Source organism: Varanus komodoensis, unplaced genomic scaffold (assembly GCF_004798865.1).
Source record: "Varanus komodoensis strain SLA01 unplaced genomic scaffold, ASM479886v1 scaffold16, whole genome shotgun sequence".
NCBI lineage: Eukaryota > Metazoa > Chordata > Lepidosauria > Squamata > Varanidae > Varanus > Varanus komodoensis.
Window position 1 is genome coordinate 454572 of NW_025335468.1, and position 27874 is coordinate 482445.

The window sequence follows — 27874 nt, forward strand, 5'->3', positions numbered from 1 at the left end:
CTGGGGGTGTGTGGGGGGCTCCAAGCAGCAAGAGAGCCACCGAACAAGGCCTTGGGGGCTGCATGCAGCCTCTGGGTTGCGTGTTGGACCACCCCGTCTTGACAGAACAAGTTGACAAGGGAACCGAGGGCCTGAGGGGTAGACAGGTTCTTCTTCACTGGAGGTCTGCAAGCAGAGGCTGGACAGCAATCTGCTAAGGGATACGTAATCTAGACTTCTTGCATTTAACATAGGGTTGGACTGGATGGCCGACCAGACCTCCTCCAGTGGTATGTTTTTATGATGCACATGATAAAGGCAATGTGATGATAAAGGCAAACATTGCTCTTTGTTTTAAGTTGTATGTATATGTAGCATCGTATGTATTGTTTTATGCAAACAAAACCTGATAGACACATTTATCCAGCAACATAGCACTTATTTTGTTAAATGGACCGTAGCTAATCTCTCCTGCCAGCAAGACAGAAGAAGCAGAAGAAGAAAGAATGGTCAAGTACTAGACAAAACCAAGGCCTGACTCCCACAGATCACAGATAAGGTGGCAAAGCTTGGGCATCAAACGGTAGATGGGGATTCACAAGGTTAACACACCTTTGTTAAAGTAAATAAATAAACCCTGCACATAGAAGACAGGTATGTTAAGTGGAAGGCTAGGTTTCAACCCTTTCCTCTGACACTTTGTTTTCTTTGTGAGTTTATTTTTAATGAAAGAGCACGTCAACTTTCACTTGTAGTCTGAAGGGGTATCATTCAGATAGAGCTGGAACAGAAAACCGAGTCCCAGGGGCTGAATTTAGCCCTGCTGGTCCTAGTAGCCCTGCAGCCACACCTCCCTTCCCTGATGCCAGTAGTTTAAAGGCTTTTGTGCTGTTTTTCCCCTATTCAAAAATGTTGAAATGCCTCTCCTGAGGCTCAGATACTGGCTACAAGAGCTTTAAGTTAAAATGTGCTGACAGTTATATGCACTCGGTTGCTTCCCACTGGAGTGCAGCCCTTGGAAGGGCCAAAATGCAGGTTGGCTCTCGGGACGAAAAAGGTTCCATCCTGCCAACATCTACCATGTTACCTAATAGTTGTGAGAATGTCATGCCTGAAGCCCCGACAGAGACACCTCACGAGGAGTTCTTGTGCTTAGGACCCTGTATCCAAAAGCCAACCCCGCAACCTAGCTTGGGGGTGGCTGAGCAGATAGCTGCACCTCCCTGCCTCCCTGCCCCTTGAGCAAACACCCGAGCCCACATCAAAGCAGGAGAGCCCCGAGAGAAAAGACACTACGAGTTCTACTCTGAAGGAGTCAGAGCGGGCTGTCCCTCCTCCTACTGATGCTGAACTTCCTGAACATGACACAGGAGACGCAGGGGGCATAATAGACTTTTCTCTAGCGACCAATCGTAGAATTCTTAGAGGATACGAGCAAAGGCAGAGCTTGTTACGCCAGAGGGAAGAAAGGCCTGACCAGGAGGGCTAGGCCCACGTGGGCTGGGGAGAGACACCATTAGAGGATTAACATCTGCATTCCAAAGACCTCAACAGAAGAGCTTATCTATAGAGTTGTAAATCTTGTAGACAAGTAGCAATAAAAGACTTTAGTTTTATTGCTCCTGAACGTGTGGTTTGTTTACATGTTGAGTAGCACCTCCACAGAGAATGACATCCGAGATGCACAAGATAGTTGTTTTGGGGTCACTTCAAGACAATACATCCCCAGCAGATGCTATTCTAGTTCTATCTGGGTTCTAGTCCCTGCTCAGCCATGGAGCCAACTGGGTGACTTTGGGCCAGTCACAGACTCTCAGCCCAACCTACCTCATGGGGTTGTTATTGTGGGGATAAGTTGGAGGAGGAGATGTGAGCTGCCTTGAGCCCTTTGTAGGAAAAAGGCAGGATATAGATCAATAAATAAAATATTCAACATCAGGCCAAATTCATGTGAGAAGGGAGTATACTACTGCCCATGAAATGGGTTTATTCCTTTTTCATCCTCCTCACCTTCAGCTCAGGAGGATCTGCCAGTCCTCTGAAACAGATCTGAGTCATGGCAGGCTGCTGCAGGGGGAAGAGAAATCCAGGCCCTCTCTGGTATCCAGTCTGTTGGTGCAAAGGCACCACTGAATTCAGCCAAGCTTGTTTGGTGTTTCTCCAGAAGTCCTCAAGCAGAGACATAAACATGAGTTCCACTTATTAACAAATTACACAGAGTATCAGGAGACAGCTGATAAAGGTTATTTGCAATACTGTAGATAATCAAGGATCAGATATACTTCTGTGGGCAGCATGGCAGTATCAGGCCAACACAAAAACAGAACTATTAATTCAGTGCCCCATAGATCTTGGACAATTTCATTTCAGCCACATGAAAATTCACTGGTGTTTGCTTGTCCTGAGTAGTTCATGACCCTGATAATGTTAAATGGAAAACAAATGTCATATCCCAAACTCACAAGGTAGTAGTGGAGATTTACACCCTGATGGACATTTTTCTAAGCTCTTATTTTGTAATTGCCCCATCTAGATCCAGCAGCAGTATGGATATAATCTACTCCTTGGCTGCTCTGCCCTGACACAACAACTCCTGCAGGTCAGTTGAGTTGAGTTAATCTCATCTAAGTTACTGCTTTGCAGTAGAAAATAGGACTGCAATGCAATGCTAGTAGTTCTACTGTGCACTTTCAACTCAGAAGTAAGCCCCATTGACTTCCATGGGACTTAGTGCCCGTTGAAGGTGCAGGGAAGGCTTCTCCATCTTGGTGTCTTCCAGATATTTTGGACTTTTATTCTGATCTGCCCCAGACAGCATGGCCAGTGGTCAGGAATGCTGGGAGTTGTAGCCCAGAACATCTGGAGAACACCAGGTCGGGGAAGGCTGGTGATTAGGATTGCAACCTTATATCATACTTTTTTTTGGAGGATCAGTATGGATTCCCTTTAAGAGATCCTTTCCAGATCTGATTCATAACTCAGTTGTGAGTGAACCCAATCGCTCTCTTGGAGGGCATCTCAGAGCCATCCCAACCAAGATTCTGAAGAAGACGTGGAAGACTAGGTGGGGGGAGTGGTGGAAACTCAGGGAGAGGCAAAAGCCTTTAAAGCACTCTCAGGGTCACTGCCCAAAAGTTCCAGAGCAGAGATGTTTGGGAAGAAATGGGAGAAGTCTGAGAAGGGGTAGAGGGAGAGCCATTGCCTTGCCCGGTCCCTGGCCCCATCCGGAGAGGCGAGCTGCCCAGTTAGAAGGCTTGTGCAGGCCTTGCCAGCTGGTCCTTCATCAGTGGAAGCTATTCTTGAGGGTGGAGCTCACAGAGTTACTGAAATGGAAGAATTTGGGGGAGAAGTTACCTATTTGTGTTTAGCGCTGTTCACAAGAGCAGAGACTTATCTTCCAGCTTACTAGAAGGCTTTTAGAGTTACTTTGTCTAGTAGCTGGTGAAGGACACAAGGGGTCTGGACTTGGCACATCCACCCAATCAAGCACAACAAGAGTGAGAGGAACAAAACTATGTTTTATTCTCAATATGTTCAATCACAGCAAAACCGGGAGCGCAAGGTGCATCTTTTGTATCTTTGCTGTCCAGGTAATGATGGCAGATGTCCATTGGTTCAAAATTCCCTTGGGAGTGCCAATTGGAACATCTGAATTCAGGCAGTTCCTGTGCTTACCTGGGAGGCTGGATTACCTGGGGTTGGGCAGGGAACCCTGGCAAGGGATTTCATTAATCCTTGGCCATGTGAATGGCTCCAGTTTCACTGATAACACTTGAGGATGCAGCCAGCCTGCCCCAGCTTAATGTCAGCCAGCCAGGTATGCCCTACAGTGGGAAGTGCCAGGAAAGACCTGCATTGGAAAGGAACAGTTTGGTGTTTTGGAGCCTAAGAGCGAGAAGGGAAGGGACAAACTCGTGATGGACCCTTAAGGCCCTGTTCAGACATCATGCCAAACCTCTATGGGATAATTAACTATTAACCCAGTACTTAGTGGTACATGGGGGTGGCCATTTTGAATGTTCAAGTTGCAAGCATGTTTTGTCATATTATATACACCTAGCAGAAGGTGGGTTGTTTGCATGGTTAACAAACCACCCGGAACTGATGGACTGTTCTAGGCTTGTGGGTGGTTTGTTAGCCATCCCAACACTCCCTGCGCCACTGGGTCTGTGTGTCATCACATTGTGAATACCCAGGTGGCCAACCACACCTGCCAACATGCACTACAGGCCTCAGTGGGCTGTAGGAAACCCGAGAACCAAATCTAGGATGGTTCTGTGAGTGGAGAGGTCAGTGTGATGCCCTGAGCCTACCCCTCTCGAGCTTTGACAAAGGACTGTTGATCGCTGTCAGACCTCTGATGAGGTGCTTACGGTGCACTTGCAGTAGTTTGTGGGTGCTTCAGATGGTATCAGTACTTCAAGGTCTCTTCTGGGCTTGCCAAGTGTTATCTGGAGAGGGAGGTATTGACTGGGAGAATGTGGCATTTTATGGAATGCTGGAATTAAACAGTAGTTGTGCAGTTCTGCTATACCACAATGCAACTTAGAGGTTATGTAGTAGAACATGCAGAAAGGCTGAGAAGAAACCACTGCCCTTCAAAAACAGTGAGCAGATATAGAATCTGGAACCAGAAGCACTGGTGAAGTGATGGACCATAGTGGGAACTAAGATGGCCCAAGAAGACATTGGTGGTGTATAAAGATGACTTCCCAATGGCAGAGGGTGGCTTGCCTGTCAGATTTGCATGTAAAGAGGAGCCAGAGGAGAACCCTGCCGTTTTTGGACTGGGGCTTAAAGAGGCACTCGGAGAGGCTGAGCTTCAGTCTTTAGAACACAGGTCTCAAACTCAACTACAGCTGCAAGTAGAGTCTGGGTGAGGCTAGGCCGCATCAAGCGGTGGGGGTGGGCCGCTCATCCCACGGCCGGCCCGGGCGCCGCTGGCGCTTCGAAGGCCGCAGGGCCCCTCCCCCGTGCCCCGCCCCTCCTGGCAATGGGCCCGCGGGCCGCGAGTTTGAGACCCCTGCCGTAGAAACTAGCAACATTTGGGTGGCTAGCTCTGCTCCCTTAGAAATTGGACTGGAGAGCAGCGAACTTAGGGACATCTGATGCACCTAGTGCTGTGGGCACCCACCCTGTGCTCAGCTGGCATGTGTTGTAAATAAATGCAAGCATTACAAAACACCATGCATCTTCTGTGGCCTTCTTTGAAAGGAAATGGACCCCTGGGTGAGCACTGAACTCCTAAAACGTCTCACTTCTGCAAAGTGAGGTACATGAACTGTTGCTGTGAACCGTCCTGAGACGTCAGTGATGGGACAGGATGCAAAAGTTTTAAATATAAATAAATAAATACATAAATAAATAAATACATAAATAAAACATGGCATTATCTTTACTGTTCCTTGCGTTCTTTAGTCTGGAAAGACAGCTTGCTGACTGCTACCATCTGGAGTAATAGAATAAGAAATGTACGTTTTGTCCAAAGTTTGCACAAGGAAAAGGTATTTGGAAGGACCTGCTTCCTGCCTTAGGTACCTGCCAATGTGTCCTGGTGGGCTGCAATGTCACCTGAGCCTGCGTCCCTTTTTCAGTCCGAAAGGGATGAACTTGGAAAGTTCTCCTAGACTTTTCTTTAAGGACATCTAGAAAAAATACCATATCAGGAAAGTGTGCTTTTCTTATCGGACTCACAAATATGATACGAAAGTTTTGGAGTGAGATGTATATAAGGAAGGGTGCCTTTCTGTGCTGCTCTACAGTCGGGACCCACTCTTCACATTCGTCAACTGCTCCAGGATACAGAAGAAACCATGAAGTGGCTTTTGCTTCTGGGCTTGGTGGCCCTGTCCCAGTGCAGAGTGACCAAGTAAGTATGGGGCTTGGGGGGCTCTTTAGAGAAAGCATATACAGCAGCCATCTCGGCTTAGTGCCTTCCAGATGTGTTAGACTACAGCCTCCATCATCCCCAGCCAGCAAGTAACGGGTCCTGAAGTCCAATACATCTGGAGGGAGCCAAGTTGCAGAAGGCTGGTGTGTAGTCCTCTCAGAGTCCGCTTACCTTCTCTTCAGTCATTATTCCAATCCACTCTTCCAGCAAATGTTCTCTCTCTAATGTTAGACAAGCCAGAAAGGGTTGTTGCATCTCAATTCTTCCTTCTGTCTGCACCACACATTAGGGTAGAAAGTGCCTTTTTTCTTTGCACTTGTGTACCTTACAGAGCTGTCGTTCTTGACCTGCATCTCCAAGGCCAGCTACAACGCAAATGCAATTGCTTCCTAAAACCACATTTACTCCACCAGCTTTTGTAATTAAGCTCAGATATCTTCTCCCTTTCACCTTTCCTTCTTCTCTTCACCATGATTTCCTGTTTAGGGTTCCTCTGAAGAAGGTGAAGTCCATGAGGCAAAACCTTAAAGAACATGGACTTCTGGAGAAATACCTGGAGAAACATCCCTACAATCTGGGCACAAAGTACTTCCCAGGATTTGGCAACTCATATGCTACCGAGCCCTTGCAAAATTACATGGATGTGAGTATGGTTTATCTGGGAGAGATGTCTGAAATAATGCACCAGCATGAGTCTGGCGCACTAAATTTTGGTGTGGAAAGGGGTCTAGCCAGGGCTCTATGCTGACAAAATCACTGTCCATTCTATGTCAGTTAAACCATTTGATAGGTGCCACTCCCAATCTTTCCCTTGTCTCTTGGGAAGCACTGAACGCAATCTGTGTCTTCCAGAAACGAACGCTTTCTTCTCAGTATCTAAGCATTCCCAGTTTGCTTGCAAGTTCCCACCCAGTTGTGCCTTTCAGGGATGTGCTTCCATCTAGGCATTCAGTATTTCGCTACCAGAAAATGTCCTTAATTGCCTCCTGAGGACGGATGAAATGGATTTAGAATAGCACAGAGCAGGAGCACCAAGGTTCTTGTGCTTGATCCTTCCCATCATACTTACTGCACTTGGTGAGCTTCAGGGCTAGACAAGAGCAGGGAATTATAAGCAAAAATTAGCCTAGCAGCCTTTGGATAAGGCCAAGAAAGCACCAGCACAAGCTGAACCTACTCCATGACTCCTTGGCCTGAACAGCAATAAACCATAGAAACATAGAAGCAGAGCAAGTCAGAAGGGGCCTCCCGAGCCATCTAGTCTGATCCCCAGCTCCAGCCGGCTCCGCTCACAACATGCCCACCATGTGCATGCCCAGCCTATCCTTGAACACCCGCTCCGATGGGGCCTCAACGACCTCTTGTGGAAGCCCATTCCACACCCTCGGGGTCCTGACTGTCAGGAAGTGCTTCCTGGCATCCAAATGGAACCTTGATTCCCTGAGCTTTGCTCCGTTGGAGCGCGTCCTGCCTTCCTCTGCAGGGGAGAACAGGTCTCTACCCACCTCCGTGTGACATCCCCTCACATACCTGTATGTCGCCAACATATCCCCTCTGAGTCTCCTCTTCTCCAGGCTGAAGAGACCCAGTTCCCTCAGTCTCGCCTCATACGGCATCCCCTGCATCTTTGTAGATGTAGCAGACAGATCGCCAAAAAAAATATTGGAGGCTATCTGGGATCATGGAATAGACACTCAACTTACTCTGTCCTAATATAAACTATTGTTGCAGATTTTTCATTGTTTCAAAAACCTACTAGCCTGTTTGACCAGGGTGACAATGGAACAAAAATGGATGTGTACACAGAAAAACTATTCTCACACCTTCTGTGATAATAACAATACCCCATTTTCTGTCCTCTGCCACAGCTTGAATACATGGGCACTATCTACATTGGTACTCCACAACAGCAGTTTACTGTTCTTTTTGATACTGGCTCTTCCAACTTGTGGGTCCCTTCTGTATACTGTTCCAGTGAAGCCTGCTGTAAGTAGTCTCAGTCACTTTCCAGAAGAATTGGATTATCCTTTATTTCCATGTTCAGGAATTTCCTTTTCACTGGCTAGGTTCAGACAACCCAATAACCCACACTGAAAGGTTGAGTTTGGGTTGTCACTGAATTGTGGCTTATTTTGTTGTCTGAACCCATCCAAATACCATTTCGCAACCCACTCACAAACCATGTTATTCATGATTAACAAGCCATGGCTTGTTAGCTGAGCTGGGTTCAGATGACAGCGTAACCCATGATTCAACAACAAGCCACAGTTCAACAACAACCCATATTCAAACACATGCAACCCTTGAGTGTTGCTTATCATATTTTGAACCCAGTCATTGGGTATGAGTAGGTGGCTGCCTAGAATAGCCCTTGGAAGATGGCTGTAAAGGAAATCAGTGTAGAACTACAGCACAGGGGTTCAGGTTCCAGCAAACATCCATCTTTGGAGATCTAAGTATGTAGAAGTGACACCAAAAAGATAATGTGGAAGAGGCAGATCTGGAGTTGGTTATTAATCATTTGTCATTAGTAAGAATGTCAATAGTTTCATTTTGGAAAAAGGGACCTGCTTCTCCTTTTTCTAATTCTTTTTTCAGGATCTGAGATATTGTCACAATTATGGGCGCATGAAGTGCTGCATGCTTATTGAGCATTTGCAGTAGCAGGATGCACCACTAGTTCAACAGGAAGCTAACATTTCCTTGAACAACCTCAGAAACAAGCCGAAACACCTGCTTCTGGAATGGGATGGGACTTGTCAGCAGTGCTCCTTTCTGCTGACTCTCCTGAACCAGCCCATTCTGGAATGGAGAGCTTCAGCTCATTTCTGCTTGGTTTAGGAAGTACTAGCCTTGAATACCGATGAAACTAACATACTGTCCAAAGGCTAGAAAAGAATAAATGTTTTAAGGCATCTAAGGAAAGATGGATGCTTTCACCAATTTTAATGAGGTATTCTAAATTTAGTGATAGTATCTGTCTGCCTTCATTGTTTTCTATCCCTTGAACTTTTGCTGAAGGGTATCATGTACTGGATGATGTCTATGCAATTTCTTATATGATATAATAATGATGAAGGTGCTAATAATAATGTTGATGCATTCAGAAATGACAATAAAAGGGAGTAAAGGACCATCTGAGAGCAGAAGTCCTGAGTGTTGGCCAGATATTTTCCCCCTCATGGTGACAAGCAGCTTCCAGTCAGCTGTGATTAGGGGGCAGTTGTTTCACACTAGAGTGTGCTGAGGTGGCTTAAACCCCAGCACCTCCCTCTTTCCACATTAAACCTGTTTAATTAAACCAGAGTGCCACACCACCACAGACTAACTTATTTGCTTTGCAGCAAACCACAACCTCTTCAACCCCCAACAGTCCTCCACCTTCCAGGCCACCAGCCAGAGTGTCTCCATTACATATGGCACTGGGAGCATGACTGGAATCCTCGGCTATGACACTGTCCAGGTAAACTTAAGGGTCAATTTAGAAACTAAAACCAAGTCAGCATGGGGGCCTGGGTGGATAAGCAAGAGTGGCACTTACTGAGAGGCATGGAAGATACTGGGTATGAATAAGCTAGAAGGGAAAGCAATACACACAATCCCTCTCTCACACACAATATAAACCACACACACACGCACACATTTTCTTGCAAGTTTTATTTAATCTTTTTAAAGTCCCATGTGAAAGATGGAGCTTTGCCTTTGACAGCTGTCAAAGGTAACTACTCCGGCAAATGCGGTGGCTTGCAATCTTACATTTGCCCAAGGTGGCAGAATCTCAGGAACACGTGCAAAAGTAAGGGCATCCTTAGGACATGTAAATTCTCTCTTCCAAAAATAAAAGAGAGTGAATGAGTTGCCACTCCCTTTCTGCAAACAAAGATTACTTGTGCCTTCGGTTACTTTTGACAGCTCTCAGATCGAACCAGAGGGGAAATAAACTTGCTTGCAGCCTCTGTAGGCAATGCCTAGGCTGGGAACCTGCTGAGCTTCACCAGCAGGCACCCCTCTGTGCATTGCCCACCCAGGGCTCCCTGTTCTTACAACTGTGCAACTGTGACCTTCCACAGTTATACAAGTGAAGTCGAAAAGTATATTTTTTCCATAAAAACCTAACAAGGAGGTGGAATTTTTAAAATGTTGGCAACCATGGGCAGCCTCCCCATGGTGGTGCTGAAAACACTTTGAAGGGACTGTCTGTAGCTGTCAACAGAGTTTGTAAAAAAATAAAGTGGGAAAACCCATGGTGAGGCTGAAATGCATCCCCATGTGAGGGCCAGTGCCAGGTGCTCCAAGTGCTGCCTGGGCACTTTTGGGGCAGCTGCCATTGGCTGGTGTCTGGGCATGCTTGGCAAGAACAACACCGATTTTTACAGCTTTTGCCAAGCAAGCTGATAGCCAGTCACTGGTGCCCACAAACTGGATGACTTGACAACCCACTGGGGGTACATTAACCCCTAGGACAATGGCAGCACTGTCAGAGTAGCTTGTTGCTCTCAAACAGTCCTTGTGGGAGTCAATCTGGGTTTGCCCAATATGACAACCCATTGTGAGTAGGGCCCTCAATGTGTTGTTCTGTCATGTGAGCCCAGGCATAGTGGTTTATCCTAAGGCTATATTTCATATATTGGGCTGGGCTGGGCTTAAAGTGGGCAATCCTTCCTATTGCACTAGGATGCAAAAAAGGATTAATGTCATCAGCTATAATTTTAGAATAACAGCCATTGTTGCCACGTTCACACTTATTGGCTAGGAAGTCAACCCTCTTCTGCAAGTTTCCTTATGTGCCTGATTGTCTCTGTCCTTTCACTTAGGTTGGAAATATTCAGGTCACTAATCAGATCTTTGGCCTCAGTGAGACTGAGCCCGGCAGCTTCCTTTATTATGCCCCCTTCGATGGCATCCTGGGCTTGGCTTATCCCAGCATTTCCTCCTCCGGTGCTACTCCTGTCTTTGACAACATGATGAGTGAGGGCTTGGTTTCCCAGGATCTCTTCTCTGTTTTCCTGAGCAGGTAAGTTTGATCTATTTGTACTTCTACCTGGTACAGTATACAGTAACCATCTGCTCTTCACAGGCAGATCAGGGCATGCGCGTCAGCCACCCTGTTTCTAGAAAGTCAGCAGCAAGAGAACTGGTCCTGTTTGAATAGGCTGGGGCTCAGCAATTATATCTTTAAAGTGTTTGGATCCTGACTGTATAGCTCACCAACAGTTGCAGGATCAACACAAGCTGAAGGATGTTTTGGGGCCAGGACCAGCTAGGATAGAACTGGATGAAGCAATCTGCCAAATCTATTTCTGTAGTACTCCAGCCCTCTGCATCACTTACTGATATAAGGGCTTTTTTAGTGGCAACGAATTAATTAAAAATATGCATGACAACTGCTTCACTGTGACCAGGAACCTGCTACCCCTTTTCTGACTAGTATCAGGTTTCCAGAGTTGGGACAAGAAGCTCTGCAAAGTGGGTTTTATGCATGATAGACTTGATAAGAGATCATATAGAACAATAGTGAGCAGAAAATATATTTACAGAAGTTTTAGGCTTGCAAGGGCTTCTGGATGCAGACATCCAAAGCATTTGGAAATCTATTTTCTGCCTATCCCATTATTACATTACACTTACATCCCACCTTTCTTCTTGGCAAAGAACCCAAGGGAGCTTACCAGTCTCTTCTCTCCATTTTATCCTCACATCAACCCTGTGCTGGGTTAGATGAAAAGTCACTGGCCCAAAGGCCCAGTGAGCTCCACGGCCGAGTGGGGACTAGAGCCCAGGTGCCCCGTCCAACACTCTAGCCCCCATGCCACCCTGGTTTTCATCAGAGAGCAACTACACCTGGCCTGGTGCCTTCCAGATGTTTTGACTTACAAATTCCAGGGTTCCTGAACAGTGCTATGCTGGCTAAGGCCAATTGGAGTCAGAAGTCCAAAATATCTGTAGGACACCAACTCAGGCAAAACTGTTCTAAAGCTCCCCTCTGTCAGAGGTGGCCTCTGCTTCACAAATGAATGGCAGGCATGCAATACCTGCAAAATGAACACTCCCTCAGCAGTTAAGCTCTTTGATCACAACTCTTCCTAGTTTTTCAAGACCCGTGTTAGTTTTTGTTCATATATTTTTAAAATCCAAATCTATGGTTGGGTAATATTTTTATTAGAACCAGCTGAAATTTCAGAGAAATGTGATTTTATAAAAAGGGTGATCCTTAAAGTACAAGGAAGGTGGTGTGTTGGGTGGGGGTATGTTCTTGGTGACATCTGAGAGGCCAGCCAGTATCAGGTCTAGAGGAACAAACTGTGACGAAACAATTTTCTGTGTTTTCGTTTCCCAGCGATGAGCAGGGTGGGAGTTTTGTGATGTTTGGTGGTGTCGACACATCCTACTATTCTGGGAGCCTCAACTGGGTGCCTCTCTCTTCTGAGTCCTACTGGCAGATCACTGTGGACAGGTAATTACATTTCCACAATTTCAGCTAACTCCTCTTTAGTGCAGTGCAAATAAAAGCAAGGACTGAACTGAGATGCCTACAGGATCCAGGAAAGGTTGAGAGAAAAGCTCGGCTTTACTCTTTAAAGAGGCCGAGGAGGGAAGTGTGTATTATCTTCCATAAAGCGGCCCAGAAGGAATGTTTGATCTTTTAAGATTCATGGACCTCTAGGAATTTTTGCTCCAAATTTCCAGGCAAGTACACTGTGGGCAAAAGACCATGCTTGCTTTCTTCCACTCACTACCTGATTGTGTTCTTTTCAGCATCACCGTGAATGGCCAGTCTGTTGCTTGCTCTGGTGGCTGTCAAGCCATTGTTGATACCGGCACTTCCATGCTGGCCGGTCCTCCTAACGGCATTGCCAACCTTCAGTACTACATTGGTGCCAGCCAGGCCTCCAATGGTGAGGTAAGGAAGGACAGAGGCTTCCAGAAGTTCCCAAGGCTAACCAGCAGTGCCTTGACACTGACTCTGACCCCGAGCCTGTGGCTTTTTTGAAGCACCAACCCAACAGGCGCTCTTGTGGTCATGACCTGCTTTTGGGTTTTCTATGGGTGGCCGATTGCCTCTGTGTGAACAGAATGGTGATCTAGAAGAAACCTTCATCTGATCCCACATGGCTCTTCTTATGTTCTTATGCTGTAGCTATCTGCTAAAGCTAAAATGGACTTGGGTAAGGCTTGGGCTCCCTTAAGTAAGACACTTCTGTTCCAACAGAAAAGAACTGCGAAAGCTGAGGGTGACAGCTGAGTCTACAACTAGCTGATTTAAGGAGTCCCCATACTACCTAACGTCCTTGCCCAAGCCTTTCTGACTGGACCAGATCCTACAGCGTGCTCCTTGGCTCTCAAGTCTGATGTAGAGTGTCAAGTGACTAATATTTGTTTCTGTGCATTTTATTCCATGCCAGTATGTGATCAACTGCAATGCCATCAACAGTCTGCCTAACGTTGTCTTTACCATCAATGGCATCGGGTTCCCTCTGCCCCCAAGCGCCTACATAATCCAGGTAAGAGTCTTGGTTCTCCGGAATGATCTCAGCTCACTTCTGGGAGAAGATGCCTCAACATTCAGCTTGCTGCAGTAGGGACTGTTTTGCAGTAGGGAATGTCCCATCACACACTAGTTTCACCCTAGACTTGAGTGTACAGTATTGCACGCCTAATGCGCATTGCAGGATGGGTGCCTGTTATGAGAATATCTCACCATTCCATGAATGCGCAAGTGTTCAAGCCAAGGTTAGCCTGATCAAAGAAAGGGCCCTTTGTGTGACACAAAAACACAAAGCTCTCTGCTTATCAATGTTACTGCATCAAAGATTTCACAGAGATTAGAACAGGCAGACATTACACAGGTGAAGAAAATAAGGCATGATTTGGAGAAAGTGGGTAGCGAGACATTTTTCTCCCTTTCCCATAATAATATAATTTGGTATCATTCCTTCAAGCTGAATGGTGGGAGAATCAGGAGAGGCGAAAGGAAGTGTGTGTTCATACAATATGGAGTCAAACTTTGGAATCTGTTACCACAAGATGTAGTGATGTGGCTTGGATGGCTTTGAAAGTGGCTTAGATAAACCCATTGAAGAAAAGCTACTAGTGATGGCGATGTATTTCCTCCAATAACAGGGAAAGCATGCCAGTTGCTAGGAACACAAGTGGGAGGGTGCTACTGCAGTCACGTCCTGCTTGAGTACTTCCAAGAGCACTGGCCACTGTGTGAGCAGAATACGGGCCTAGATAAGCCTTTGGCCTGAACCAGCAGGGCGCTTCCATGTACTTACGGCTCCGAGTCTGAATTGCCAACGCCATGTTAGCATTTGCACACTCTGCAGAGGCCTTCCCACACCAGGAATACCACTCCATTTGCAGAGCAGGTACACAGGCTCCACCATTCATTGTATGCCGGTATCTCTTGTTTCAGGGCCAAAGCTATTGCACCACTGGCTTTCAGGGCATCAACATTCCTACTCAGTCTGGAGAGCTCTGGATCCTCGGTGACGTCTTCATCCGTCAATACTACAGTGTCTTTGACCGAGCAAACAACCAGGTTGGCCTGGCCCCCGTGGCATGAGCATGACAGCATCCGCCATCAAAAACCATTTCCTACAGATGGTCTCCATTTCCTGGAACAAGATTTAATCCCTCTCCACACACTGTAACATTAAGAAGAGTAGAATAAAGGAACGTAAAAGCAAAGGAATGTTTTGTATGTTTTATGTAGCAGCCTGATCTGATACCATGAACAGAAAAATGGAGGGGAAGGGGTTCCTTTTCAGTTTATATATCTTCTGGTTATTAGTTTATTCTCCTCACTTAAGCGCACAGCAGAACTCTGTGCTCAACTTCTGTTCATTCATTTCATGTAAGACTTCAAAACTGCCCCCACTGAAAATATTAACCTTTGATTAGATCTTGTCCTTAGTTGGGATTCTGTGGCGTTTTAAGAGACTATTTTTCTTGCTTGGCTCTCAGTTTCTGAGAACTTTGTTCCACTATATATCTGAGAGTCTTTACTCCACTACACAAAGAAATTACTTTGAGCGGTGAGCGGTGCTGTATCAAAACCTAAAGCTCTGTTTCAGCCTCCCAAAGAGACAAGTACTTGTGTCAACTTGTGCAGCATGTTATTCCTTGCAGATTTTTTTCATTCTTCAACTTCACTTCAATCATTTGAATGCTTCATTTCAAGATATAGCAGTTTTTAGGAAATTCTGGTTAAATTTATTTGTTATAAGCTTTGATTTTAAAAAAACAACAGTTCCCTTTTGTCAAATGGAAACATTCATTGCATTGCAATGTCAAAATTTTACACCAAAATGCACACAATATGCACAATGACACCTTGCAGCATGTCATGCCCCAACTAAGAGCAAATTTACACGAGCATGTTCAGTTGTTGACTCAAGTGGATGCATGTATACATGCCTGTATGAAGAAAATCACAAATCAAACACCACAGAAAGTCTTCATATCTTATGTACACACATCACCTCAAGATACAGTAATTTTCCATGCAGGACAGTTCACACTGCCAACGGAATGTCATCAAGTGGTGCCAGTCTGACTGTGCCAACCTGGGCTACACTGGGAAGGCCGTGACTGCAAAATGGATTCAAGGAGCCTGAGAGAGCGCGGGGGGGGCGGCAGGGAGACACCACTACACTGCTCGGTTATTGCCAGGCACTTCAAGTGCAGGTCTATGCTTCAGGCTTACAGTGGCTTGTCATTCCTTCCTTCGCTGGGATCTCTGTGAAATATAACTCTATGAATGGTTTAACTTGGTGTCCTGCATTGCGCAGGGGGTTGGATCTGACGGTCTTCTGGCCCCTTCCAACTCTACTGTTCTATGATTCTGTGAAGGGAATAAAGATCTCTGACAGAGAATTCTTTGCACCCTTTTCAACTACAGTTCTAAAAGGTCATGGAGGAAGTCATGGTTAATATATAAAACTATTATAGGTTGTAATGAAAATATAAGGGGATGCAGGTGGCACAGTGGTTTAAACTGCTGTGCTGCTGGGCTGATTGACCGAAAGGTCACCGGTTCGAATCTGCACAACGGGGTGAGTTCCTGTTGCTCCGTCCCAGCTCCTGCCAACCTTGCAGTTCGAAAGCATGCAAATGCAAGTAGATAAAAAGGTACCCCTTCAGTGGCAAGGTAACAGCGTTCCATGCACCTCAGTGTATAGTCATGCCAGCCACATGACCACAGAGACTGTCTGCGGACAAACGCCAACTCCCTCAGCTAGGAAACGGAGATGAGCACTGCCCCCTAGAGTCAGGCATGACTGGACTTTAATGTCAAGGGGAAACCTTTACCTTTTAATGAAAGTATGCCCTATGAAGTAGGGTAGTTGGAGTTACCCATGCTACAGATCACACCCTGAGGCCCTTGCCCAAGGTTACTGAGGAGGTCTACCACAGAGCAGAGAACTGTGCCAAGGATCCTGGTCTCCCAAACAGGTTCTTACCATATGGACTCTCCAGCCTGCACAGAGAGATTCTTCTGTTGAGCAACTGCAGGTTTTTGCGCCTATGGAAAAGTTGCTTGCCTTTAACTCAGGCTTCAAACCTGCTTGCAATTTGTCACATTATGCTATTCCCTTGCTGAAGGGAGGTGATGGGACGCTGCCCGAAGAGCTTAATGTAAGTACCACTGAGCTCTTTGAAGGAAGAGTGCAGTCCAAATAAATGAGTACACACCATAATTTTCTCATGCCATTTCGCTAGGAGGGATTTTAGGCACCTGCAGAAATCAAAGTTTCCTTCCATGCAGATTGCTCTGTTGATGATTTCATAATAAGTACATTCTGTGTGTAGATGAGAATCAGACAAAATGTCCTGCTGGTGGTGAAATGAATGGACTGGAGAAGATTCTTAATGACTGAGATAGCAGATATACAGTAATAACTATACTCTAAGGGACCTGTACTCTCTGAGCTCCAAACTGGAAGAATAGAAAATATCCAAGAGAAACACAGAAAAGCCCCTTCTGTGGATACTCACTATGCTGATTTCCAGAAGCTAACAGCAAGGAGTGCACCTAGCCTCTGTTGCAAATGCACTGGCCTCCAGCTTCCTTCTGGAAACAAGGAATCCGGTGCAGCATGATGCCTCCATGAGCAGGGACTGTGGAGGCCAGATATGCACTGGCTCAGCTTCCAAATGCTGTCCAAGCTGCCAAGTGGGTGTCTCCAAGGGGGCACATCTACACATTCCGTTTATATTACACCCAGACCGAATGAACAACCATGACTCCCATCCAAGGAAGGTTCAGAAGTGTCCTTTCAGAAAAGAATTAGGAATGCCTAATCAAGAATTCTCAGCAGCCACACAAAATGGCTGTTCTCAGAGGTCTAGGTCTGGGGGAAAGTGAGAGTGAAAGTCACGGCTGCTAATCTGGTTCAAATGCCTAATGCTGATGTACCATTGTTAGACACCTCTCTGAGGTAGTTGAAAAAATCTGTCTTGCACCAGTTTGAGGAGTGGTCCACAAACCCTTCCAAGTCTAAAACAAATCCAAGGGTTTTAAAGGACCAAACCCCCTTCCAGAGAATGTGGTAGTTAGCATGCTTCATGAAAGAAACTAATAGTAAAATTCCTGTTGACTAGAAGAAGCATGTTTACCTTTAAATACAACAAATCATACACACCCACAGGGCAGGTATGCAGTAATGATCAGGCCATGGAGGCCCTCACACAGTAGATGAACTGAAGGAGTTCATCTCACAAGCATTTACTGACATTGGTCCTAACCGGAATGTGAGCCACAGGGACAGGGATAGGTTGCGGGAATGTTGCAACATTGATGGAGGATATTTTGAGTGCTTAAGAGACTAAATATGGCCTGATCAATACTGTATACCTACTTTTGGCCCACCCTGTATATTAGGTTCATATAGTTCCAGCTTACTATATGATCTGAATTTCAGAACTCTATATGCACTAATAGATCCAGTACTAAAGCAAGGATTTAGTGGAATTGCTCCAGTATTAGAATCAAATTTGTACATACCAATGAATCTACAGAGTATGGTTCTGTTAAATAGGTTTTAGCCAGAATACACTTTTGTTTCCAGGGACTCTGGCCAATTTTTCTGCAGCATGATCAACCCTGACATTTCCATATCAGCCCACAAGCAGTGACAGGATTTTTGTGTAAGAGCTGGTGAAGCGATTTCCTGTGTGACTTCAGAGACAAGAGGTTACTTCCCCTGCCGACAGCAGGCCAGCAAGCCTTTGCCCTTGTCACAACATATCCTCCCACAATTCCATTCCAAAGAGACAGGAAGCTCTGCTGAGATGGCATTGTCCTGTTGTGTTCAAAGGTTAAGGAGATATTGGTTAGGAAAGCGTGCTAGGCCTCATATCCTTTACACCAGGGCTGAAGGAATGCTTCCACTAATCAGACCTGTTCTCTGAGGAAACAGAAAGGGGTTACTGCCACGGATAGAGTCGTGGCAGGGCCAGCTCATACCACTAGTGGTAATTTTATAGATGCTCTCCACCTATGAGGTTAAAGTGGTTAAGTTCCTCCTGCCCAAATAGGCCCGGCATTTCTGCATAATCTATGGAGCAGTACCCCTGAGGTTATTCTCACCATCAGAGGACAATGAAGGATTGCTCCCCATGGTTTGCTGGCTCATTGTGGGTGACGCTGTGATGTGAGATGAGCTCCCAGAAAGTTCTTGAGGAGAGTCTGGCCCGGAGCTGGCTGAAGAAGGAAGTCTTTTCGACGTTGGTGGCAGAGGAAGGCTGCCAGTATCTGAAGGCTGAAAAAGAGCAGCTATGGAGTTTCTCAGGTGAGCAGTAGCAAGAGGAGTGGAAGGATGAGCAGCAGTGGAGGACACTGAAGTTCCCATTCTCCTTACAGTGGGAGAAGGGGGAATATGATGAGAAGAAGGGAAGTCAGGCTGGATGCTCTCAGGCCTTAGAAGTGGCACGGTGGGCCCTGGTCTTCCCTGAGTTGTTGAATGGCCTAACCAAGGAGACGGGGGCTTAACACTTGGTGGTCTGTTAAGCAGCAGCCTGAGGGGATCTCCCGGTCTGGTCTGGGGGAAGTCAGCATTCCCTGGTGCAGTCGGGCTCATAGGTGCAGCCTCCCAAGCACCTGGGTCTCTTTCTGCAAGACGGAACTCCGGACCCAGTGAGGCAGGGGCAGGGGCCGGGGCGGCAGTGCAGTGGCTGCAGTTCCTGTCAGACAGCAGGGCCATGGAACGTCTTTGTAAGGTCTGCAAGTCTGCCTCTGCTTTTCCATCTTCCAAGTGAGCATTGGCTAAATTATTTCCCCGTGAGGCCAGGTCATCTGGTGTGAAATGACAGCAGACTAGATTAGGCACAGATTGTTCTGAAGGCTTATTCTAGTAAACCCTCTGCTTGCAGCCTGTATTACAGACTATACATATCCCTCCCTGCAGTGACCATAGGTGTGTGTAAACACACAAAGGCACATGTACAACTTGCTTCTTTCTGGTGTATCACACTATGAAATGCAAACACACAAACACACACACACACACACAGTGGAGGAAAAGGTCTGAGGTTTCCTGGCTTTGGGAGAGTCTGGATACAGCATAACACTCCGACACTTTGGGAAGTGGGTGATAAACTCTGGAGCTTTCAGCCAATGTACACGTACAGAAGGTATCTGACCATAGGATATAACAGTAAGAGGCAGCTAGGAATAGGTACAAAGTGTGTAACGCACTCTGACCACACAGATTTCTGTTCCCATATTTGTGCTTCCTTCCTGTGAGATCTGAAGGTGTTGAATCAAACAGAGGCCAACAAGAATGCTTACCTGTAACTTCATTACCTTGGCAGTCTGGGCAGCACTGTATCGGGGGCGCAAGGGGCTCTGCACAGATGCTTGGGCAGGGCCTCTTCTCACAGCTCACCTCCCCAAGCTGAGAGGGCAGAACACAAAAGATGAAAGATGCTGGCTCAGCTCAGGTGTAGCACAAAAGCACTGGCTACAAATGAACTGTTCAGAACCTTGAACTTGCACGTTCCCTTCCACTCTCCTCTCTCATGCACCGAGGGAGGAAATGGAAAGCTTCTTCTGGTTTTCAACTAATCACGGTTTCATGTAAGAGTCAAGCCTGGGAAACTCTATTTCGATTAAATTAGGAGTAGACAACCTCATGCTCTCCAGGTGTTCTGGAGAGAATTCCCATCACCCCCGACTACCTGGCCAGTGTTCTTGAGTCATGGGAATCAACATTCAAAGCATCTGGAGGACACCAGGTGGCCTGCCCAGGATTGCATTATTTTAGTGACACTGAGCTGGGATACAACTGTTCTTTAAAATAAAACAAGTTAAAGTTAAACTTGGTCAAGTTAAAGCTGGAAGTGGATGCTTCTGATTTCTTCCTCTGGCCCCATGTAAAAGGACAGGAATACACAAGCCTGAGGCTGGTGACAGCTAACTTATGTAACCATGGTTTCTCTGTGGAAGTTTCCGTGGTCCTCTGCACAGCTTTGCTAGAAAGTTTGGAGTTCGGCATTCCAGTTACAATAAACTATTTATTATTTTCTGGCTTACTGGCACATTATGGGTCCCCTGATCTCCTTAATGAAGTCCAACAGATCAACATCCAGAAACCTTTTCTGAGGCCTAAAGGCCCTTTTGAACTACAACAGTGGATCATCCAAAACTTCCCACCTGAGAACCTCACAGCTCACCTGACAGGTGCAGTGAATGCAGGGTTCACCTTCTGGTACAAAGTTGTGTCCATTCACTACTTTCCTCCCTTTATAATTGCAGTCTGCAAAAGGAGGATAACACAAGAAACACAATTGTTAAGGACAGTGTCTTTCACCCAAGTCTCATTTGAAATGACCAGACAGATTAGAAATACAGAGAATACATCATCTAGCAAGCACCACAGTGCAAAAACAACACAAAATAGTGGAGCAACACAGGCACTGAATATTGCTCCACTGTACAGGTTAGCTGAAGCCTGATATTAACGCATTCTCAGGCAGGTTAGATGGCAACAGGGCACCAAACTGTCTGCTACCAACCAGAATACTAAAGATCCATACTAAGGATTGATACAAATCAGAATTGTTATATTTAGTTTGCAACAGGACTTCCCCTTCTTCTCTTCCTGCTGCTCCCTGCCACCTCCCAAATCTGCTAGAGAGAACTCCCTAACAATATTTTCTAGTTGGTAGCACCTAAAACCCTCAGTTGGAAAGCATCTGCACTCTTGCAAACAGATGCTTATCTGTAGATTGTCTGTAGCCACACCACCCATGTATAACGCGGACAGATATTATACTGCACATTTAGTCCTCGCTTTCAAAAATCCAGTTTGAATTGTGTACTCAGAAAAACAGATTTTGCCATCCTGCCCCACTGCCCAACAATAAATACTTCGATACACGGTCTTGGAAGATGCCTCAGTGTCTGGTAGTAAAAATCAAACAACCCACTTCATCAGCAGGTAACTGTCAAATGTAATCTCTGTATTTTATAGACTTGCTAAAGTGCCTCCCTAATCCTGTAAGTTCACCTTTTTATTTACTTGGCCAGCCTGTTCAAGGTAACTTTAATTTAGAAGGCCTGTCAAAGGTATCTAATTAGAGTGAAATGTAACTTTCCTTTATGATGCTGTGGTGTGTATCCAATCACTTTCGTATCCATATCAAAGTACCCAATCACCTTCCTGTGTATTATATTCACTCCCCTTTTGTGTATTCTATATAACCCTAATGGAATTAGCATTGGGTGTTCCTGTCTTGGGCACCCATGGATCCATGTGTTTAATTGTAAATAAACCTAATTGCCCTCACAAGAAACTGATCATTCCAGCCTTAATTGCGGATTTCAGTGTGACAATTGTCTTCTGGAAAAGCTCAGAGTTTTCCATATGAGAACCCATCACTGTATCAAGGTTTCCACTTCTGGATGCTTTGCAGGATAAAGATCAACTCCTTTGCATATGCCGCCCCACACCCAAGTTTTTCCCTTTGTACCATCCATTATGCAACTACAAGGTGGCACTGAAATACCAGAATTAAAAAATTGCACAAGCTTCTTACAATGCACTTTCCTGCTTGTAGCAAACTTTCCTTGCGCAATGGAGAGATGAGCCTGGTGCCGATGTTAAACATTTTTAGTGCAAGGCTGAAACCTTTTTATTTTCTCAACATTTTAAATTGTTAAAATTTTATATTTTAGCCTATTTTATTCTATATGACACTGCAGGCATTTAATTTGCTTTATGATTTAATTAATTGAATAATTATTCTCAATAGATTATATACTTGGATTTAATACTCTGCTTTATTGTTATTGATATTCTTATTGGTTTTATTTCGGAATTGTTTAAATCTATTTGACATTGTATGTTATGTTTTAAACTTTTAATGTGTTGCAAACAGTCCCGAGAATTGCTTGACTAAAGGTATGGTATAAAATGCCTTAAATTATACATAATAATGAACAAAACACAACACAACACAGAAATGGTTGTAAAGCCCAGGTGAGGCCCTGAAGGACAATAACTTTGTGAAAGGGATATACAAACTTCCATGACTGAGGAATCATAAATGCCTCGTGTAGAGAAGGCCTGAGGCGGTGATGCTTACCATGGCAGACCGGGCAGCATTCTCCTTCTGGGTGGAACGGGTACGTACAAAACACAATACAGTCCACGGGAGAACAGGCCACAGAGCCCAGCTGCAAGATGCGACAGCACACATCGGAAAAACTTGTGTTACTGGCAGAGCAGTAATAGGTTTGACGCATTGTTCCATACAAACTGACCCACTTTGAATCTCCTGAAACTACCCATGCAGCAGACTGCACTTGCATCACTTCCCGAGTACTTCAAAAATGCATACCAAAATGTGCACGTTAAAGTATTTAGAAAAATGTGTCTACTGGGGAAAGTACACACAAAACCATATTATACTGGGGGGACACAATTGCTAAAAGTTTACATGCTAGGAAATGTATCTCTCTCCATAGGTACTGTACATTTGGGGAAATGCATATGGAAATGCATATACCTTTTTGTGCTGATTTCACCCTATCCCCCAAGTTCACAAACTTGAAGTGGAAAGAAACAAAGGATGGTATTCAAGAGAAGCTGTTGTCAGGACCAGATGAGCAAAAGCTTGGCATAATATGGCTGCCAAAACCCTGACACTGTAAGAACAGCTTTAGACTTAAGGCATAGAAGCCTTCTAAATGAATGAATGAATGAATGAATGAATGAATGTGGGCAAGTACACCTTAGAAATACTAATGCCCTTGTCCTGAGAGTCCTGTCCTTTGGGGCACACCTTAGATGTGCTAATGTCTGCCTTTCCTAAAGGTTCCTTTCTTTGCATTGTGTTCAACCCTATAGTTTTATTCTACTGTGTCTCTAGCATATTGCCTATGTGATCCCCCACCTGATTCCCCACCCTGCCAAAACTGTGTAGGTAACCAATAGCCTATAAAATCATCTTGTACAGACTCCATCTTGGAAGTCCCTCCAGGGGCTGCCTACATGCCACATGTATTTCCTGTATGTCTAAATGAACGGTGAATGTTCTTTTGATTGTACACCCCCAGCGGACTCTTGAAGGTTCTGCTTTTCACTCTTCACACTGTGTTAAAACAAAACCAACAGATTCAGCCACCTTGAGATGGGCTCCTCTGTACTTTCAGACCCCAGAGAACATCTTTTGGGTATAGGGTATGTTTAATAAGTATGTATTATAATCATTATCAGTTTATATAGCTCTTCCCATGTTCAAAGTTCTTCACAATATTGTTACATGTTCCCCACTTCCCCAAGTAGCAAAAAAAATCCCAGGGCAGAGTTCCCCAGGGGATGCCTCCTTTCTGTAGGAGAACTCACAGGTGTTTTTTAAAAATAGTATCTGGTACTTCCAGAACTCATGGTTCCCAATCCGCATTTCTCTGATTTTTCCAAAGGAAACCCCTGTTACTCTTACAACAGAGAACAAAAGTAATCAAGGGAGGGGAGAGACAGCACCTTCCCAAACCTGCTGACTTTTGGATTTCAAAGAGATCTGTGAATGTCTCCCAAACATTGGCTTGCATTCAAGGGAAACCCACCCATCATTAAGAGGCATTAATCAGTCATTTCCATCAACATATCTGCCCAATCCCCAGACTCATTCTTAGCCTTCAGACAGCAAACTCACAGTATCAATCACCTCTCTCTTTTGTAAATGTTCATTACACATTTCTAGATGATGAAGATGAAAGCATATGCAAGTACACCTATTACTAAGGAACCTACCTTTACCTTCTGAAGAAGCAGCTGTTTACTTTTTGCCCAATAGCAGGGGTGGGGATCCCCAGGCCCAGGGGCCAAATCCACCCCCCCCCACCCCAGGTCCCAAATCCAGCCCTCCAAAGCCCCTCAAATGGCCACAAACACTTTCCCCAGACCACTGATCAATGAGTGACTTCCTGTTTTTGTGCAGCTTCTTCCCTGTTCTGAAAGGTTGAAATACTTCTTGTTAGTTATTGGCAGTTAGAGATTTAAGGTAAAATATGCTGGTCACATGTTTAACTTTTCGTTTTTTTTTCATAGATTCAAGAAACAGTAGAGTTGGAAAGGGCCAAGAAGACCATTGGGTCCGACCCACTGCTTGCACGTCACCAGTTTACGCCATCCCACTCAGATGGCTGTCCAGTCTCGCCTTGAATGTCTCTAGTGTGGGAGAGCCCACGGCCAATCCAGGCAACTGGTTCCACTGTCGTATGGGTTTGACAGTGAGGAAACTTCCTGATGTCCAGCCTGAATCTGGGTTGTCACAACTTGAATTGATTATTTTGTGTCCTACAGTCTGCTATCAGCAAGAAAAGATCTTAACCTTCCTCTTTGTGACAGACCTTGAGATACTTACAGAGTGGTATCATGCCCCCCCTCAGTCTTCTCTTCTTAAGGCCCAATTCTCTCAGTCTTCCTTCATAGGGCAGTGTTTCCAAACCCTGGATCATTTTTGTTGCCCCCCTCTGGGCCCCTTCTAATTTTTCTGCATCTTTCTTAAATCCTGGTGCCCAGAACAAGACACAGTATTCTAGATTCTTTGGTCTGACTAGGGAAGAGTATAGGGGATCTATTGTGTCTTGGATTTGGAAATAATTCTTCTATTAATGCACGGCACCCCTTTTGCTTCAGCCTCCCATGACTGGAAGGTGGCCACAGAGACCTTCTCTGGAATGGAATGTGGCCATTAGGCAGGAAGATGTTCCCCACCTGCTCTCTAGGGCTTGCTCCCAGGACAAACACTCCCAGAAGGCTGGGAAAGGTGAAGCAAACTTACCAAACAAATGCAACTTAGGCATGGGTCCAAGACAGAGGGGAAAGTCTCATTGTTGTAAAAAATCCTTCCACCATAGGTACAACCTTCAGTTAGGAAAGAGAAAATTGCACATGATGTGCCTGTCTGTGCAATATACCCAAAGTGAGCATCATATAGCAAAGCAGGAAAAAGGTATGATCTGCATTCCCTAAAGCTGTAACAGATACCAGAGGTGCAATCAGCTTGCCTCATTCACAGAAAGACACACACACGAGCCAGATTCAACCTGCTGCCCTCCAGATGCTTTGGACTGCAACTTCCAGAATTCCTGAGCATTAGTCATACTGGCTAGGACTGAGGTAAGAGCTGAAAGGAGAGGCTGGCATGCGCACATACACATGTTGCTGACAGACGAACAGAGGCAGAAAGACATCTCTGTATAAAACAAAGTTGGCAAGTAAATATTTGCAGCAAAAGTTGAGTTCAGTTGGTGTTCTGTTTTGTTGAACAAGACGACACCTGGCTTCCCAAAGAGTGAAATGGATTTCTGAGAAGATGGCATTTACCTGCTGAGCAATCTGGACAGCACTGCCCAGGGATCCGGATTGGATGAGGACACGTCTCCAGACAATCTGTCCTTTTACAGCTCACCGAGCCATCTGCCTGCAATAGAAAAGAACTTCACAGAAACCCACAGCACAAACCACTGGACTATTGCAAGCAGACAAGACCTCCCACCCCTGCAGAGACTTGCATTTGCCAAACGGGTGTCTGTCTTCCAAGCAGCAGTTATCTGCCTCTGTACGTGTGCATGAAGATGTCCAGCCTTATGAAATGCTTTTCACTCATAAGGTGCAATTTCAAAAGCTAAGGCATATAGGCACACGTTACAATTTCAGCTTACTAACATTTCTCGAGACCTTAGAATTCAAACTTCTGAAGCTCCTGAAACTGCCTTCACACTCAGCAGCCAGACCTGGCCTGAAGCTGACCGGCCGCTTTGGCATTGCTGCAGCTAAGCCAGCAGCAGCCACTGAGGCTGTGGCAGCACCTCTGCATGCTGAGGCCCATGGGGGTATCCAAGCAGGGCGGCAAGTAGCTTCAAGGTTGCTGGGGTGGGCAGGCTGAGCAGCAGATTGCAAGAAGGACAGAAGCGGAAGGCACAACGAGGGAAGTTCAGGGCCGCCGGAGAGCAAGCAGTGCATTCTTTCAAAGGTTTCCACACCACCTTTCCTTCTAAGGTCCAAAGGGCAGCTTTCACAGGGTGATGGTGCAGGGACAACCACTGCCTGTGGGGTGTAAACACCCTATTTTATAAATAAAAACCATTTATTTTCGGCCCCCTCAATGGCCAGGTGGAATCCATGTCCCAAATTTCATAAGTGCAACAATGATGCAACTATACCATTCAGGATCTCTATAAAATATGTCAGTATAGACAGACATAGGACTGGAATTAGATCTGTGTGGCTCAAAGCATCCCCTGGATTCTCTCAGTCCCAGCTGGGAAAAAGTGGAGAGGGTCAACGGACTACCATCATCTGTGACAGGAGATTGCAAGGTTAAAACTGAGTGAAGTAGAGCAGGTTATCATTCACCTGGCAGATGCATAACTCACAGGGATCACCCGGTGACCAGATCTGTCCAATTGGAAATTCAACTCCATTGTCATCCACAAAGCAACCTGGTGATGAAAAGAGGGGCAATGAGATGAAGATGTGTAAACAGAGACCAGTAATTTCAGCAAGCATGCAAATCCTTAATCTGAAAAATTGCTCAGAAAACTTCCACTATTGGACGGTATGGAATGGAGTGAGAAGCGAAGCTAAACGAAGAGGAATGGAACGGGATGATGAATGGATGACTTGATCAATCAATAAAACCAAATGTTCTGAGGATGGAGGATACCTTCATGCATGTTTCTTGGCTTAGCCCACTACTGGACATGCATCTTTTTCAAATTTATCAAATTGGTTATGAGTGGGAAGAAGGTGTTTGGGGAACTCCTGGTGAAATATCTGGGTGAATTGCGGTAGATTTCCAAGTGTTTCTGATTCCCAGTAGTGCAAAAAATAGCAAGAACAGGTGACGTTCCTCATGTAAATGAGGCTGATAAAATGGAGAGTGTGGGGAAACCCGGATCAGACTTTTGTGCCCTAGGACAATTCTGTGCTGGTACTGAAGACAAATGCCTTCATTCCAAAGTTCTCAGTAGTTCCCTGTTCTTTAATTCTAAGGGCATGGCTTTTACACCTGTCTTTAATAGGCAGATCCTGGGGTTCTAGGGAAACCAACACCCAAGTAGGACTATGAGTCTGCCCACCCTAAGATGCAACCACAGTTTGCATGTAGCCTCACACCACAATGGCACATGCACACCTCTGCCAGTCATGAAGATCTTACCAGTCCTGGGTGCAGCCTTTCGGCAGGTGAAGCAACACTGCCCTGGGGCCAGGAACCAGTCCTCTTGGGGGCACTCCAGAATGGGGCAGGGAGTGAAGGAGCACTCAACTTCACCTTGCTGGGGAGGACATGTTGGCACTTGTTACATACAATGAAACTGTGGGGTCACAACAGCTCTCCACAGCCTCTTCATCATCAATCAGGCTTTTCAGCCCCAAGACTATGCAAAATTTCACTAGCATTTTCAACTTTGCCCTTGCTGTCCATCACTAAAGAGAACTCCTGGGCCACCACCAAGAGTGTCTCTATGTAGTGTTACTCAGGCCA

At 45.5% G+C, this 27874-nt stretch overlaps 2 protein-coding genes across 2 annotated transcripts in view; one reads left to right on the forward strand and one right to left on the reverse strand.

Moving 5' to 3' along the window:
* The first annotated feature begins 5771 nt into the window (after positions 1-5771).
* LOC123021122 (pepsin A-like) lies at positions 5772-14447 on the forward strand. The gene is made up of 9 exons (XM_044425555.1): positions 5772-5848; positions 6356-6512; positions 7738-7855; positions 9214-9332; positions 10684-10883; positions 12207-12323; positions 12626-12770; positions 13273-13371; positions 14286-14447. Exons 1-9 carry the CDS (start codon positions 5793-5795, stop codon positions 14433-14435), a joined length of 1161 nt encoding a protein of 386 aa, XP_044281490.1. The 5' UTR covers positions 5772-5792; the 3' UTR covers positions 14436-14447.
* A 1631-nt stretch (positions 14448-16078) lies between these two features.
* VWCE (von Willebrand factor C and EGF domains) overlaps positions 16079-27874 on the reverse strand; it is a 33025-nt gene continuing 21229 nt past the window's right edge. Inside the window, exons 13-21 of the mRNA XM_044425554.1 lie at positions 27548-27665; positions 26743-26828; positions 25711-25807; positions 25166-25248; positions 22463-22553; positions 20549-20631; positions 19665-19770; positions 18465-19169; positions 16079-18177 (exon numbers count right to left, since the gene is read on the reverse strand). Of these exons, the coding sequence (XP_044281489.1) occupies positions 18113-18177; positions 18465-19169; positions 19665-19770; positions 20549-20631; positions 22463-22553; positions 25166-25248; positions 25711-25807; positions 26743-26828; positions 27548-27665 (1434 nt within the window). The 3' untranslated portion in view covers positions 16079-18112. The remainder of the gene's footprint in view (positions 18178-18464; positions 19170-19664; positions 19771-20548; positions 20632-22462; positions 22554-25165; positions 25249-25710; positions 25808-26742; positions 26829-27547; positions 27666-27874) is intronic.